We start from the raw sequence: 16,046 nt of genomic DNA, 5'->3' as shown, positions 1-16,046 counted from the left end.
AAGTTTAAACAAAGCAATCAGTGAAATCTCGCATTAAACAAAACCGCGCAAAAAACTAGGCCACCGCCGTTCCACCGAGGTGATCACCCCACAGGGGCCGTGACACGCCTAAGAAAAGTGTGCCGAGAAGGCTAAGTATGGAGTATGCATCAACCCCGGTCACTCGGGGTCCAACCCCAACCGGGCCCGAATCAATTCCATCATAAGCCAAGTAACATTAGTTCTCACATCCTGCCAATCTTGGTCTACCGATGTCTCTACCCCTACCGCGGTCGAAGCAAAAGCCGCAAAAAACTTAATTGTTACTTGGTCAATTTACTTCCACATGCTTTATTACTTGTCTTCAAAATCCACCGAAGATGTTATAGTCTAGCGGTTAAGATGGAGGTACTGAGGACAACAGGTCCCAGGTTTAAACCCCCTTCCCTCTATTCTAAGACCATCCATAACAACAAATACTTTTTGTTGTTTTTTGTGGGACCCCAAGTCATCCACCACATTTTATCCTAAAATGATTTTTTTTCCAAAAACTTTATACAATAACAATAAGTTTTTCTCAAAAATTTCACCCAATAACAATTGAATTGGGCCACCAAAGAGAATAAAATACTCCCAAAAAAATCCAAAATTGTATGCCAAACTCATTGTCAAACTCATCAACTTTGGATGAGTTAGACAAAAAGTCATCTTGTGATAAAATGTTATTATTGTTGTGGGATGACGAGTCTAAAAATATCATTTATAAACATAGATGTTTTTGTTGTTGTAGATGGTCTAATGCGACTAAGTGCGCACTTCGTTAGACAAAAAAAAAACGTGAACTCAATGAACGCTTATACAAGCATGCGCTCTCTACACCCAAACTTCTTGACTTTGACCAAATCCCGAGTATACTCAAACGAAACTAGTGATTCATTTATAAATCACCAACCGTCATCCCTAGTTTAAGTATAATCCTTTATTAATTTACAACAAATTAAACCAAACTCGCACATAATATGAAGGATTCTAAAGTCCCTCACCCAGCCTCTCCATATTTCGGTAATACCAAATCAAATCTTCAGTTTTGTCATTAATAATTTAATATGGCTGAACAAAAATATACGATACGATTTTCTGATATAGATACGACACAAAGGACGATTTTTATTATACAGATTTCCGTATATATGATACGGTTTTAAAATTACCGTATTAGAGAGGGTACGGGCCAAACAAAATCAAAACCGCATAATACAATTTCAATCAAAACGCTACCTCTCGAACCTCGATTACACACACACACACACTACTCGTCAACTCATAGTCTCCTATCTTTCAACGACGGCGGCGGCAATGACGACGGCAGCGACGGTGGGTGCCGCATTCACATCTCCGACTTTACGTTTCTCCGGCGACGGTCAATTGTTCAATAAACGACAATGCAACTTCCCTTCTCCCGCCAACTCTTCCATACGCGCCGCCATCACCGCCGCCGCTTCTGCTTCCTCCGATAACGGTAAATTTCATCAACTTGCTAGTTTCTACACATGTTTTACATTTCTCCTTATCATGTATTTGTTGTTAAAATCAACAGTGGTGACGGTACTAGACTACGGAGCTGGAAATGTGCGCAGTCTCAAGAATGCCATTCGCCGCCTTGGTTTTGATATCAAAGATGTCAGTCAACTCTTTCTCGTTTTTTACTACTCTTTCCGTCTCATTCATTTGTTTATCTTTTACTCGTATATTCGTTGTGAGGGGTATTTTAATCAAAGGTAAACAAATGATTGGGAACGGAGGGAGTATTTCTTTTTATCAATTCAATTGTATGCTTATGAGTTATGACTTTTGGTCATTTCATTTTCACCAATTCTTATTTAAGATCGTCTTAACATGTAATGGCTCTCACACTCGATTAAACTAGAGGGGAAAATAAAAGTAGGTTGTGAGCAACTGAGCAAGACCAATTGACTCATCTTAAAGCAAAATATGATGATTTTTTCGCAAAATAGTTGTTTCCAAGCCGAAACCCGTGTCGCTTAGGATACTTCTCAGCGAGTCTCAATCATTTGTTTACGTTTATATTATTTGGGAGGGGTATTTTAATCAAAGGTAAACAAATGATTGAGACGGAATCAAAGATGTCTGCTCTTTCTCCTCTTTTACTACTCTGTCCGTCCCAGTCATTTGTTTACGTTTTATATTCTTTGCGAAGGGTATTTTTTAATCAAAGCTAAACAAATGATGGGAACGGCATCAAAGATGTCTGCTCTTTCTCCTTTTTTACTGCTCCCTCCGTCCCATTCATTTGTTTACGTTTTATATTCCCTGTGAAGGGTATTTTAATCAAAGCTAAACAAATGAGTGAGACGGCAGCTCTTTCTCCTCTTATACTACTCCCTCCGTCCCATTCATTTGTTTACATTTTATATTTGTTGTGAGCGGTATTTTAATCAAGGTAAATAAATGATTGGGATGGAGGGAGTATTTCTGTTTATCAATTCAATTGTATGCTTATGACTCTTGGCCACTTCATTTTCACCAATTCTTATTTAAGACCGCTAACTTATGATGACTCTCACACCCGATTAAAATAGAGGTGGAAATAAAAGGGGGTTGTGAGAGGTTAAGTTAAAACGGTCTTAAGCAAGACCAATTGATTCATTTTAAACCAAAACATGAAGATTTTCCGCAAAATAGTTGTTTCCTAGCTGAAACCTGTGTCGCTTAGGATACTTCTCAGCAAGTCTAAGTAACAAATGTTGCAATGTTGGGTTGATGATATCAGAGTATATGTGTTGATTTGATGAGATGCAAGTGAAGTAAAATTGGTTGGGTTATATAAGTGCAATGTTTTAAAATATATATGTAGGTCCAAGAACCCGAGGACATATTAAAAGCCAACCGTCTTATATTTCCCGGTGTCGGAGCATTTGCTGCAGCTATCAACGTTCTTAATGAAAAAGGGTATACTTTTGTTCCATCTTATGTTGCTTCCTTCAAAGTGTCTATTAAACTGTTTTCATATCACGACAACCACTTTGACGCAATAGTTGTTTTCAAGTTTTGTTGATGGCACATGGATTTATGTATTCAGTAGTTTTATGTGGCACAATGGAACATCAAACCAGATCATTTATGTTGCTTTGGGCTTTGTGGAAGACTTGCTCTCCGTATTCATTAGTGATCTTTATGTTATTGTAAAATCTTTTCTCTCAGTGTTAGTGGGTTGTCCTAGGTAGGGTGTAGGGCATGAGGTTTGGTTAGAGCTATGTGCGTTTAGTTGCATAGTTTTATTTAAAACTATGGGCTGTTCTACGATGACACCGCCTCATACTTTAAGACCACTTATTACTGCCACACCAGCATTAACATCTCTGCCCATATAAAGTCCTTTATATTTGTGCAAACGTAAATGGGGAGGGAGTATCGTATTTTTGCATACCTGAATATCCTCACCATGAAGTCAAACATGTTTGAGCATGAATATGTCTGTAGAATGTAATAAATAGAACCTGATCAGTTCAACTTCATGTACGCTATAAAATAATAAAATTTGGATTGCAATTTTGTTGCTGTAACTGCGGGAATTTTCTTCTTGCTTCTTATTTCCAATTTATTAGTCACTTTAATAGTTTTATAGTCCCTCAAAATAGGCTGTCACTCTTTCAAAATATGTGAGGGGGGCTTTTAAAAGTGTAAACAAGCTATTGGAATGAGGGGAAGTACGTCATATTTAGATAATAAATGCTCTAATACATTAAATTGACAAATTGGAACTAAACCATTAGGCATTTGACAATAAGTAATTTGATTTGCAGAGGGTAGTAACTTTGTACAACTGATGTAGAGTTTAATTCAGTTTTATCAGGCGTACATGAAAATATGATTTATTATTCTTCCATGATTCTGAGGTAATCAAATACTAATTGTCTTGGTTTCTAGACTTTCTACCCCTCTTAAATTTGAGTTTTTCCCCCATTATTGTTTTTAAATCTTTGTTTTATGCTTTTTGGTTGATAAATCATTTCTGATCTCTCTTTTATTGTCCGTAGGATAGCTGATGCCCTTTGTACCTACATAGAGAATGATCGCCCATTTTTAGGAATTTGTCTCGGACTACAGCTGCTTTTTGAATCCAGTGAAGAAAATGGGCCAGGTGTATTTTCTGCACCTGTTATTTGTTGCTTTTTGATGGAAAACATATTACCATCTGTAATTTCCCCTACTTAAAACTCATTCTTGGGAGTACTTAAAAAATGCTTGACAGCCGTCATCATATTTTTAATTACCATACCCACCAATTGCCATCTAAAAAGTGCCTCATAAGACTTTCAGTGTCCTTCCAAAATTAGTGCATATTGCATCATATCTTCACCTTCCTATTTAATGAGAGCTGTTTCGATATATGTCGATCAAATCATCAAATTGCTATAACGTCATAAAGTGCCATCTTTGCTCACAATAAACAAGACATAGAGGTGACCTAGTGAGACTCTTGTTCAGATAGCTGTGTCTAATGTCCATTAGCTCGATAGTTGGCCATAATTTATGTAAATGATCTTGCTTCGGAGAATTGGTAGGCTTGTAACATCTGTCCTATTATTTTGTCAACACCTCCCTACCTATTCCATCCTTGCCAGGCTTCTAAGAGTTGGTACGTTAGCAATCTCTTTAATTCTTTATCTAGTCTAGAATGAGCCCGCAAGGCCACAACACAATATTTCTCTTTAGCTGTTAACAAGATTGGAGACACTTCAGGATTGTGGTTGATGTTTCACACTCTTAGTCTCAATTTTATAGCTGCTTCAATAATTTGACCGACTTATATGGGTATAGAAGTTACATAGCAACCTCATTGTTGATTGTCATCGGATTCATCGCCATATGGATTTTTGAAAATTGTTTTGTCATTATTAACGTTTTAAATGTCTTGTAATTAGTGGCCATGTTATCTTTCTCAGTGAAGGGTTTAGGTTTGATACCTGGTGTTGTTGGACGCTTTGATTCAAGCAATGGGTTAAGTGTGCCCCATATTGGCTGGAATGCTTTGCAGGTCAACAAAGGCGCTGGAATTTTGGATGATGTTGCAAACAGTCATGTCTATTTCGTCCACTCTTACCGTGCTATGCCGGTATGGTCTTTTGACCTTTTGCTCATCCATCACACATTTTGGTACTCTCCACTCTAAGCTTCCCTTGGCTCTCTTAACTGTTGCACTCTTGCAGTCAGATAGCAATAAAGAGTGGGTGACATCAACTTGCAATTACGGTGGTGAATTCATTGCGTCCGTAAGAAGAGGAAATGTATATGCAGTTCAGTTTCACCCAGAAAAAAGTGGAGGCAAGATATTTTCTTTATTGTTTTTTATTGCATCGTTGTGATATAAATCTTAAAGTTTTGTTATATCATCCTAAATATTGGCAAATTTATCGAATAGGCATTTTTTAAAAGTTAACTAACCATAAAATCAAGAATTTATTGTAGAATATGATTTTATATTAGCATATTCGACTTCATTTCCCGAGTTAAGATTTTTTCTCGTTAAGAAATCCGAATAAGGAACTTAGCAGTTCATAGATTGTAGTCATTATACAACCAGTTGTACAACTGGCGGTGTAGAATTTGAGCTAGGTTGGTTGTACGATATGCTATTATACCACTGAAGGTATAGTGTTATTTGTGGGAACTTAGCAATAACTGAAATTTTACTTCGATTCGATGCAACTTTCTTTAAAAAAAAGAGCTGACATCTAATAGAATTTTATTGCTTTGTAATGTCTTGAATCCGGATTGGTTCTTATTTTCTGTACATAGGCCATAGGGTATTATATTTGGAAGGTTTACATTTATCAAGTGTCATCTGGTACAATATAGAAAACATATGTTGCTGAAGCAGCAGGTCATAATAGTTCAAACTCATATGCGTATAACATTAGCTTCTAATGATTTTAAGCAAACACCTCAAACCCTTGATTTTCACTTATAAGAAGAGTATTCGGTTGTCACTCCATTACGAAGTCAATCGCAGTCTAACCAAGAACTCTCGGAAAAATACCTTTCACTTCTATCTTCCAGATATATCACATACGTCCTCTTGCAAACTTATCAAAAGATATATGTAAATGAGACATAGCCGTTAACTTAGAATGCTTGATTAGCAAATGATGATCAAGCACATAAGCCTTCAACTCAAGGCTCTACTTCTTTGGCAGCATTTTTATGCAATGGTAATGAATTCTAAACATAAATATCCTATAGAAGTTTAAATTACGGTTGTTCAAACGAAAAAAATTCTAAACATAAATATCCTACACATAAATATCCTATAGAATTCTAAACATAAACAGTTACTTTTGTTTGCTCTGGGTAAAATATTTAGGAGCCATGATAGAGGAAACAAAATGGGCAGTTAGGGAAGATAATAGGCAGTTATTAGGATATTGGCAGAAGATTAAATTTATTTGATAGATGGTAAATATAATGTTGCTCACTAAGTTAGGCGGGAAACAGAAGTATATTATCATGACGCATCAGCAAAGATGATGTCAGCAGGTTCTCGATAAGTATAATAAGAATAGATTGGCTTGCAATCTTCCGAACTACTTTTCTGTGAATAAGATATACTGCTTGTTTGGTTTACTGTATGATCCTGAAACAAGCTTTTTGTAGTTTCAACTATGGGCCTGTATAAATCTGATGCCATTATTCACTCTGTCTACCGTGGGGGACTGCCTTTTAGTTACTGTGGCAATGTCATTGTTTTATCAACTGTATGCTGTCTTTTATTTTCGCTTTCCCACTGCAGTATGTGTAGTTGTGTACAATGAATAATTATTTGCTTCAATTTTTTTTTTCCCTTTCAGATGTTGGTCTTTCAATATTAAACAGATTCTTAAAGCCAAACTCTTCGGTACCAAGGTAGCCTTTTGATCTACTGGAAATAGCGCCGTTGTTTCTCTTCACAGAAGCTCTTATTAATATTCAATCTAAAAACCTAAATCTTGTTCCATAGACAGAAGCTAGCTCAAGGAAAAGCGTCAAAACTTGCAAAGAGGGTATGACTTCTAACAAACTTCACACCAGTGCTTGTTAAGTTGTTTCTTATGTTGTTTAATTGACCTCATGGCCTAGATTTGAGTAAAGTGTGTAACACTAGCCTTTGATACAACATTGTTAAATTGTGATTACCGTTCACCATCTCAATACTGAAGATTTTGTTTCTACACCTGCTAGTTTTTTTGAGGGGTGTATTTATGCTTCTGCTTATCCAGATACTGAAGATTTGTGTCTAATTCATTTGAATTTATTTATGCTTATGCTGAATCTACTAAGTTGATTGATTATTTTTGGTACTAGGTTATTGCTTGTCTTGATGTGAGGGCTAATGACAAAGGAGATCTTGTTGTGACAAAAGGAGATCAATATGATGTGAGAGAACACACAGATGAAAATGAGGTATTCAGTAGGATAATGGAATAAAATGCGCAATTGTATTTTTCAGGCGACAAAGTTTAGATAGTTCTATATATTACATGAAGTATCTTAAATAAGCCTATAATGTATAGTTACCAGGTGTAATGTGAGTGTGTGAAACAGGCTCCATCTTTTGTGAGCTTTACATGTTTGCTCGTCTTTAAGTGGTATGCATCTGCACGCATGCCCATACCGCTTCATCTATAACTTCATTCTACACGGACATTCTTTCTATTCATTTTTTCATCTAATTTACCAGCACAATTTTGCTCCCCTGGGTATCGTTCTGCATACTGTACCCCTCACCCACTCCCATTAAAATGTTGTCAAATCCCTCACTACCGGATTTGATCTTGGAATAAATGGCTCAAGCCAGTAGCACCAACTTAAACCAATAACTGCTTATTTATATGTGGGTTTCTATACATTTCTTAACTTTCACTGGAGACTCTGGTTGCTTCCTCTGGAACAGCAGCGGAGGAACAAATAATCACCCCTTTTTCACCCAGTAAAGTACGATATTTTAGATTCGACTTCCTACCTTTCCTCACTTATTGCTGCTGATGGATTAGACTTGTTTTCTTTCTTGAATATCCAGGTAAGAAATCTTGGGAAGCCAGTAGAACTTGCTGGACAGTATTATGAAGATGGTGCTGATGAGGTATGCCCATCTATGGTAGAACTTAGAAGGTATTGCATTGGCAAACATTACAAATGGGACTAACTCGGGAAAAACGTTCTTTTTTATAATAGGTCAGCTTTCTTAACATCACTGGTTTTAGGGACTTTCCACTGGGTGACTTGCCAATGTTAAAGGTTTATTTCCCATCTTATATATTGTCATGGTTTCTTCATTCTCCTTTCGACTGTAGCCAACATTTTCTCTCATCCCCGTGTCATTATAGGTTGGCCTCTCATTTTGTAGGTTCTGCGATTTGCTTCAGAAAACGTTTTTGTGCCATTGACCGTGGGTGGTGGAATTAGAGATTTTACTGATGCAAATGGAAGGTACAGCATCCTGCATTATAATCATAGTACTTCTACAGCTTTACGTAACATCTTAACATTCATTATACTACCATAGTTTTTTTCGACTTTCAGCTACTATTCATTGACTTCAGTGAAATAGAAATATTTTGGAGCATATTAATAAAGACAAATATTAAAATATAGTTCTCGACAGGCACTATACCAGTTTGGAAGTTGCTTCAGAGTATTTTAGATCTGGCGCTGATAAGATTTCTATTGGAAGTGATGCAGTTTATGCTGCTGAAGAATTTTTGAAAACTGGGGTGTGCTATCTCTTCACATGTTTCTTGAAATTGAAGTTTCTTTCATTGTTTCCCTTTTTTTCGTTTTCTTTTTCCCCCCTGTTTTCTCCCTCTTTAATTTCATCCTAAAAGTAAATTTCTACATTTGGTTTTATTAGATTAAATCTGGAAAGAGCAGTTTGGAACAGATTTCTAGAGTTTACGGCAATCAGGTATTTAGCTTTTAAAATTTTGAGGCTATACTTAGTACTTACTCTTGTTTGCTTTTTTGGTATAAGCATCAATCTTTTTCCAAAGTTGTATTAGCTTGAAAATTAGGTCGCTACTTGCTAAATAGCAAAGCCGGTATTCTGAAGTTAATTTGGTTTAGATAGGCTATTTCCTCCCACCCCAATCAGAATGTTGGTAGCTATCTTGTCTTAGTTGTACATAGGAGGTAAGGGAATGCTGAACCTTTTTGGGGTATATATACATTCGTCGACCTTGGGTTTATAAAAAATACTATTAGTATTGTTTAGATGTCTTTGTTTTAGAGATTAGTAATCAGTTATTTTATATTTAGGGTTTTAAAGTGTTCTGTATCATATTATACATGTGGATTATCATAATTTTAAGGTAAGTTTGCACCTCATTTTGACTAGGGCATCTTGCTTCTTATCCCGAGGCTCCAAGTACCATACTCACGTATTGTCTCAGACTCATAGTGTGCTACTGTGCTGCATACTCTTTCAAAACTTCTAATTCAATCATGGTTCTTCAGCTCATCCGTCACCGAAAATTTAGCTTGAAAGAGGGGTCAGGGATACACCTCACATGGTTACTCACTGCACTAGTCAAATAAGCCGTTTCTAATACGGCATATCTTTGATGAAAGGGTTGAGTGTCCTTGCTCTTTTATGAGAAAATGCACGCTTAATTTCAACGGCTGTGCCTTGCTCTTTGTGCCAATAGCCGATGCTTCAGCAAGGGTAGTGACTCAGTGCACCTCACACCTCTTAATACATAAATCCATCATGGTGTTATTCACCCATCTATCAACTTTGATAATTGTGCTAGGAGGAGGGGTTAGACGTATCCAGCCTTACCCATATGTGTAAATCGTAGTCTCTTTATCATTGAATCCTTGATGAAATATGATTGTCTGTTAGTCTGTTACACTGCGCACAATTAATGATTCTTTTGCCCCAGCGATCATGGAAATTAAGTTTTTAACTACATGTTTGAGCACATTTTGTATATTGCTGAGAGTGACCTTTTATATGATTTTATAAGTTTCTATGAATCTGTATTTATAAGTACTGCTTAGTAGCTTGCTATGGTGGATGTCACTGTTTTTCTATCACTTTGCTATTTTGTAAAAATAACCTGGAAAGTCACTTATTGTTTAATTCTTCTTCAGGCAGTAGTGGTAAGCATTGATCCTCGTCGAGTGTACATAAAGACACCTCATGATATACCATTTAAGTCTGTGAAGGTGACAAATCCAGGTATGTGACTTCACTTTTCAGTGTAGTCTTGTTTGATATATGAGCATATTTGATGCGAATGTGGAAGCGAGTACCGAATCTTATCGACTTAGAAGTTTATCACGTGTGGGCGTGACAATGGCTGTAAAACTGTAGCGGTTTTTGAAGAATAATGAACTATATTTAGCTTGAATTCTACCTTTAACCGAACTAATAATTTGTCAATGATAGAACGACTGTGCAGCATGTGCTCGATCATTTGGCGGGAATTTGAAGTCCTTTCTCAAATTTGATGTGTGATCAAAACCTTTTTCCAAAATTTTATGGATTTATGAATGAATGTTAATAACATACAAGACTCCCTTACATAAGCTATGGTTTCTCAACAAGAGAAGACTCCTATAGTAAATTGAAAATGACAAAACTAGTAACCACCAGAATTCTGATCCCATGATTAATTTATTTCGGCTTGACTACTGTAGTTCGATCCAACTACCCATAATCCAAACCTGACTCAAACTAGCTCGGCTACTGGGCCATTGTTGAACAATACGCCTACTCCATGAAAACCCGACTTTGATTGCGCTCCAAGAATTCTACTACCTGAGCCTCCTCTCGCGTGTTTGACCCTTTCCCCTGCCTCATACTCGAATTGATTGCCGCATCATCATCGAGAATTGTATCACATTCTTGATGTATTCTAACTAGTGAACTGGTGCAAGAGTTCATTTTTCTAAAAGATTTCAAATTAATCAGAGTTTAGGGTTATGGTTTCTAAAGAGATGACAGTTGAGGTGTTATTGAGGGTCATAATGCGTTTTATTTTCTTGAGTTTCATATGGAGGCCATGTTATTTCAGTTAATTATTCATGATTTTATTAATTAATCATATTAATGGCTGATGAGTAGATCTCTGTCCTTTATTTATTAAGTGAAAAAACTACAACCTGGGTGTGTGAATTTCCACATTTAACAAGTTAAGGATTAAACATATCTTACTGTTTGTGGTTTACAACTGGTGGCAACATTTTAATTGAGCTTTAGAATTTTAGATATTTGGTACGTCAAAGAAACGTACTCCTTTTCAGCCTATGATGTGTAGCTGAACATTTTGTGGAGTCTTTTCTTTCTGTGTTCAATCATTTCTTCTCATGGAGCTTTTATTTGTTCACAAATTCATTATGAAACTGAGTCCAAGTTTGTCATGGTTTATTTCAGGTCCAAATGGAGAAGAATTTGCATGGTATCAGTGCACGGTAAACTCTTGATCTCATATTGTACCATGACTAGATACTTTTTCACTATTGGGACTGCAATCTATTTGATGTTTTATGTTTATAATAAAATAAGGCATAAAACTTCAGAATCTTCATAGAGATTCCACCACTTCTTGAGGCGCTTCGCATGAATAATGGTGTGCGCAATGTTCGCATTTGTGATCAACATCAAACTAGAACTATGAAAATGTATAAAAAAATTGGGGGGCGTTTGGTTCATACAAGGGAAAGGGAATGGAATCAGGAAAGGGGTAAGGGGAAAAGGAAGGGGATTATCCATATCATCTTAATGTGTTTGGTTGGAACTTAAAAGTAAGAGGAATCATTACCCTAAAACCAATCCCCACCATATTCACCACCTACATCACCACCACCACCACCACCACCCCCAACCAGCCTATCCTAAACTGTCACCACCACCAGCCGATTCACAGTCGCTGTGCCTACTGGCCTCGGGTCCCACGCCTCTCAATCCCCTGTCGAAACCCCTTAACCCAAACCCCAAACCACCACCTCTAAACCCTCCCTCACCCACGAAACCCCCTCATCGACCCTCGTAAACACCAGATCAGTGCCGTTGTGTTGGTCGCTAGGGAAAGGGAATGAGATATCCTTTGGGGGTGGGGAAATCATTTTAGAGGTAAACAAATGACCGGGACGGATGTAGTAATATTAGACTAACTTGGTGCTGAAAGAAACTATGCTCAAAATGCTAAATACAAGTCACTCGCTCAAAATGACATGCTTAGTTAGACTATAATGTTTGAACCTACTAGGCCTTGTAAACTTGTTCAAATGCTTTTACTTGCAACATGAAATTCGAATGAATTGGTACTGCCTCTTAAAATTTCATAAATATTCTAACAGCGTTTTATATAAGATTTAATTCCATTTCTTATTCAAGGTCAATGGCGGGAGAGAGGGCCGGCCCATTGGAGCATACGAGCTTGCTAAAGCTGTGGAGGATCTTGGTGCTGGTGAAATTTTACTTAACTGTATAGATTGTGATGGTAAGCTTTCCAATTTCTGAGATACCTGAAAAGTTTTCAAATGCTGGTGTAACCTTGTAAATACTGCTCCTTGGACACAACACGGAGAATATGGCTTGTAAAATGGACTCCTATTTCACGTCAGAATATTTGTTTGAGATTGTTGTGAATTCGTGCCACTCACGTATTTTCCCATTATTATAATTGTGCTCATGGATAAATGTAAACAGCTTTCTAAATGTGCCATATTCATCTTTTTTTCTAATGCAGCCTCTTAACTTAAAGTTCAGTTTTTACTTTCTCAGAGATAGGTCATATGTTTTTCTTAAGACTGTTCAGCTGATTACACGTTGAGCTTATTTATTTGCAAAATAAAGGATTTGGTAAAAATTGTGTTGATGGTAGGGGAGTCTGGTTCGTCCAAAAAGATGGATTGGCATTCAAACTTTTTATTTAATTCGTATCTGAAAATTTCAATTGCACAGATGATAGTGCTAATTTGTTAATCTATTTTTCATGCTTTATTTCAGGTCAAGGGAAAGGATTTGATATAGATCTTGTAAATCTCATCTCTGATGCTGTTAATATCCCTGTAATAGCCAGTAGTGGTGCCGGGGCAGTTGAGCACTTTTCAGAGGTTTTTGAGAAGACAAATGCATCTGCTGCACTTGCTGCTGGAATTTTTCATCGTAAGGAGGTAAGTTCTGTATATCAAAACAACAATAATAATAGTATTAGCCCTGAGCGTGTTATTATTGTCGCTGTTATTTCTATTTTTCAATTATTTTTGTAATCTCCCTTACTAGTTACTACTAAGAGAACAAAATTTCAAGTAGTTTTCCCGCCTAACATTCACTACTCTCTGATGGGCCTATTTTATTGAATACCATCACCACTACATAGTCCCTTAATTTAAACGTAGTCTATGTTGGGCCTGCTTTATTAAGTAAAATTTGCAGACTTCACCTGTCAAGTTAAACGTATACTTTTAACTTTTATACATAGAACATATCATCAAATTATATCAAATAAGTTAGGCAAGTTTTATATCTTAGCTTCAATTATGTTTAAATTCTCATCAGTCCCCTATCTACTGTGACTCTGGGAGAATAAAAAATCTCAAAATTTTCCCCTCCAAACTCCATCTTCCAAGGAAAGAAATGAGATTTTTCCATTAAACTAATATCTTTTCTTTAAAGTATAATTTTTTCATTAGATTCTAAATTATAATGTTTTAAACAAAATAAAGTAAAAGTGGTATAAATTATAAAATACAAATTGTTAATCTTTCTTGGAGAATGACATGGTGTATACTTACACTGTATAAAACAAAAATAAAACAAAAATATAAACTAATATTATTAGCTTCGTGAAAAAAAAAAACGGAAAATTCATATGGTACCCTCGAACTTTGCTAATTTGCACGTGGTCCCCAACTTTTTAAGTTTGTGTATATATCGAAATGTATTTTAATGATTAAATTAAAATGAATTATTAACCTTGTGATAAAAAAAAAATCATTAAAATACACATTTCATATGTCATACTCAGTTTTTTTTATTAGTTTTGCAATTTATTTTTTCTCTCATATCGAAATACAATGAGGCAAAATATGGAAAAATTAAGTTATAACTTTTAAATGAATAAATAATACACACTAAAAAGTAAAAACTCTATAAATACCGCGCATTAGCGCGGGATCTATACTCGTATTGTAGTATGTTATTCTGTTCCATTTTGCTTCCTCGCTTCGTTTGCAAAATGCACCTCTCGTCTCTAGGAAATTTTAAACTTTGTGGCGCCGTCTTTGATACATGTCATTAATCACTTGAAATATATGGTGCTTTCACTGGTTTTTAAAAGCAGCTCTCGCTCCTGTGATTGCCCTGCTACTTTGTCCCTGAACCTTGTGATTATCCTCACTCTCCCCATCCCCTTTATATCAATAATTTGCTTCAAATTTCAGTCGTGAAGCTTCCAGAATTGTTATTGCCGGTTAAAGTGGGTGGTTGTGTCTGATAAGTTGGAGTCCTGTGATCATAAGAGCAAGTTGATTTGTACGTCGGTACTTGGTTGTTATTTAGGCAAGAGGACGTATGTCAGAATTCAGAAAATGGGCTCTGCGTGAAATGACATTAATCAAACTCTAGCGAAGCCTACTGACCGTGGTTGGGGACACTCATGAGCAGCAAACTGACTAGATCTACTCTTATGTAGATTAGCAGACTTGATAAACAAGTTTTTCAGCTTTAGGTTTGGGTCGGGTCATTTTAGACGTAATCAAGTCTGATTTCGTTAATTCTATTATTGGTACCTTTAGTTTTCCGGTTAATGTTATGGGTTGGTCAACGGGGTCAGACTTGGGTCAGCACAAGTCACGGCTTTGATCACCGAGGGACAGTTTTGAAGGATTATTCACATCAGCCGACCCCAAATCATTCTAGGACTAAGCTCTGATATTGTGTTGTCTATCAGAGCTTCCTAAAACCTTGAAAAAATGAAATTGCCAACTTTTTGTCCTTTTCATTTTTTAGCTTTCGTATAGCAAATTCAATTTTAAATGCAGGATTTCGTTGCTAAGTTACATTTTTCTTTAACATTTTCAAAAATAACCCGAACCTATTTTGGTCTGGCAGATTCCTGTTCAAGCAGTTAAGGACCACTTGTTAAAGAAGGGCATTGAGGTCAGAACGTGAAGGGGAACTTATTTGCAAGTATGAGGTATAACGTATTAACGTAACTACCTTAGACCTAGGTGAGCTCGTAATGTATCAGTTTGTCTTACTTTCCGCTGCGGGGTTGTGGCAGGCCCGTCATTTAGCATGTTTAGAAGGTTCTAAGAACCGGGGCCCAAAACTTTTGCTCGGCATTTTTGGGTTGTACACTTGTACAAATTTTCTGATTTCGAGGCCTGAGATCGAGTCCTTTGCTCAGCAGAATGTAAAAGTTTGTTCTTTTCTTCCTCCCCCAATAAAATTTGTTTTTTGTTTATATTGAGCCTATTTTACGGTTCAATTAAGTAAGGACTAAACATACAGTCTCAAAATTCTACATTTCATTTATGAAATGTTAGTATATGATGACAAAATCGTTTTTTTTTTTTTTTGGCATCCTTATAAAATGATACTTTTATGTTTTCTTCTGTTGGAAAAAACTAAGGGGGCGTTTGGTACGGGAAAGGGTAAGAGAATGAAATCAAGAAAGGGTAAGAGAGGGAAATGAATGGGATCACCCATATTATACTTGGGTGTTTGGTTGACAATTAGAGGAAAAGGGAATTAAAAGCCAACATCCACCACCTCCACCACCATTACCCACCACCTGCCACCATTATCTACACCGACACCACCACAAGTAGCGGCGCCGACGATCTTCCTCACGGTACCCCACGGCGAACCTAATCACCGCGCCTCACGCCCTCAACAAACACCACAATCCCGATCCAAAACACCTTATTCATTCTAAAAAATCCACCACAACCCTTCGAAAACCCCTCCCCCACCGCTTAAAACACCAGATCTGGTGTGGCCGATGTCGAGCGGTTGCAGTGGTGTGGCCAAGGAAGGTGTTGGTGGTGGTTGGTGG

General features: G+C 36.8%; 1 protein-coding gene across 1 annotated transcript; it reads left to right on the top strand.

The window, feature by feature from the left end:
- The first annotated feature begins 1,227 nt into the window (after positions 1 to 1,227).
- On the top strand, positions 1,228 to 15,437 carry LOC141606720 (imidazole glycerol phosphate synthase hisHF, chloroplastic). The gene is made up of 19 exons (XM_074425974.1): positions 1,228 to 1,498; positions 1,577 to 1,659; positions 2,855 to 2,949; positions 4,038 to 4,141; positions 4,947 to 5,116; positions 5,211 to 5,325; positions 6,849 to 6,903; positions 6,998 to 7,040; positions 7,342 to 7,440; positions 8,057 to 8,119; positions 8,212 to 8,274; positions 8,384 to 8,466; positions 8,642 to 8,750; positions 8,888 to 8,941; positions 10,129 to 10,216; positions 11,414 to 11,451; positions 12,377 to 12,482; positions 12,992 to 13,158; positions 15,098 to 15,437. Exons 1-19 carry the CDS (start codon positions 1,336 to 1,338, stop codon positions 15,155 to 15,157), a joined length of 1,758 nt encoding a protein of 585 aa, XP_074282075.1. The 5' UTR covers positions 1,228 to 1,335; the 3' UTR covers positions 15,158 to 15,437.
- The last annotated feature ends 609 nt before the right edge of the window (positions 15,438 to 16,046 follow it).

Source organism: Silene latifolia, chromosome 10 (assembly GCF_048544455.1).
Source record: "Silene latifolia isolate original U9 population chromosome 10, ASM4854445v1, whole genome shotgun sequence".
Classification (NCBI taxonomy): domain Eukaryota; kingdom Viridiplantae; phylum Streptophyta; class Magnoliopsida; order Caryophyllales; family Caryophyllaceae; genus Silene; species Silene latifolia.
Note: the sequence above shows the minus strand (reverse complement) of the source record. Positions and strands in the feature narration are given on the sequence as shown.

Coding starts and splice junctions, on each gene's coding strand:
- LOC141606720 (XM_074425974.1), top strand. CDS start 1,336: ATGACGACGGCAGCGACGGTGGGTGCCGCATTCACATCTCCGACTTTA. Junction 1,660..2,854: donor TTGGTTTTGATATCAAAGAT/GTCAGTCAACTC, acceptor ATATATATGTAG/GTCCAAGAACCCGAGGACAT. Junction 8,467..8,641: donor TTTACTGATGCAAATGGAAG/GTACAGCATCCT, acceptor AGTTCTCGACAG/GCACTATACCAGTTTGGAAG.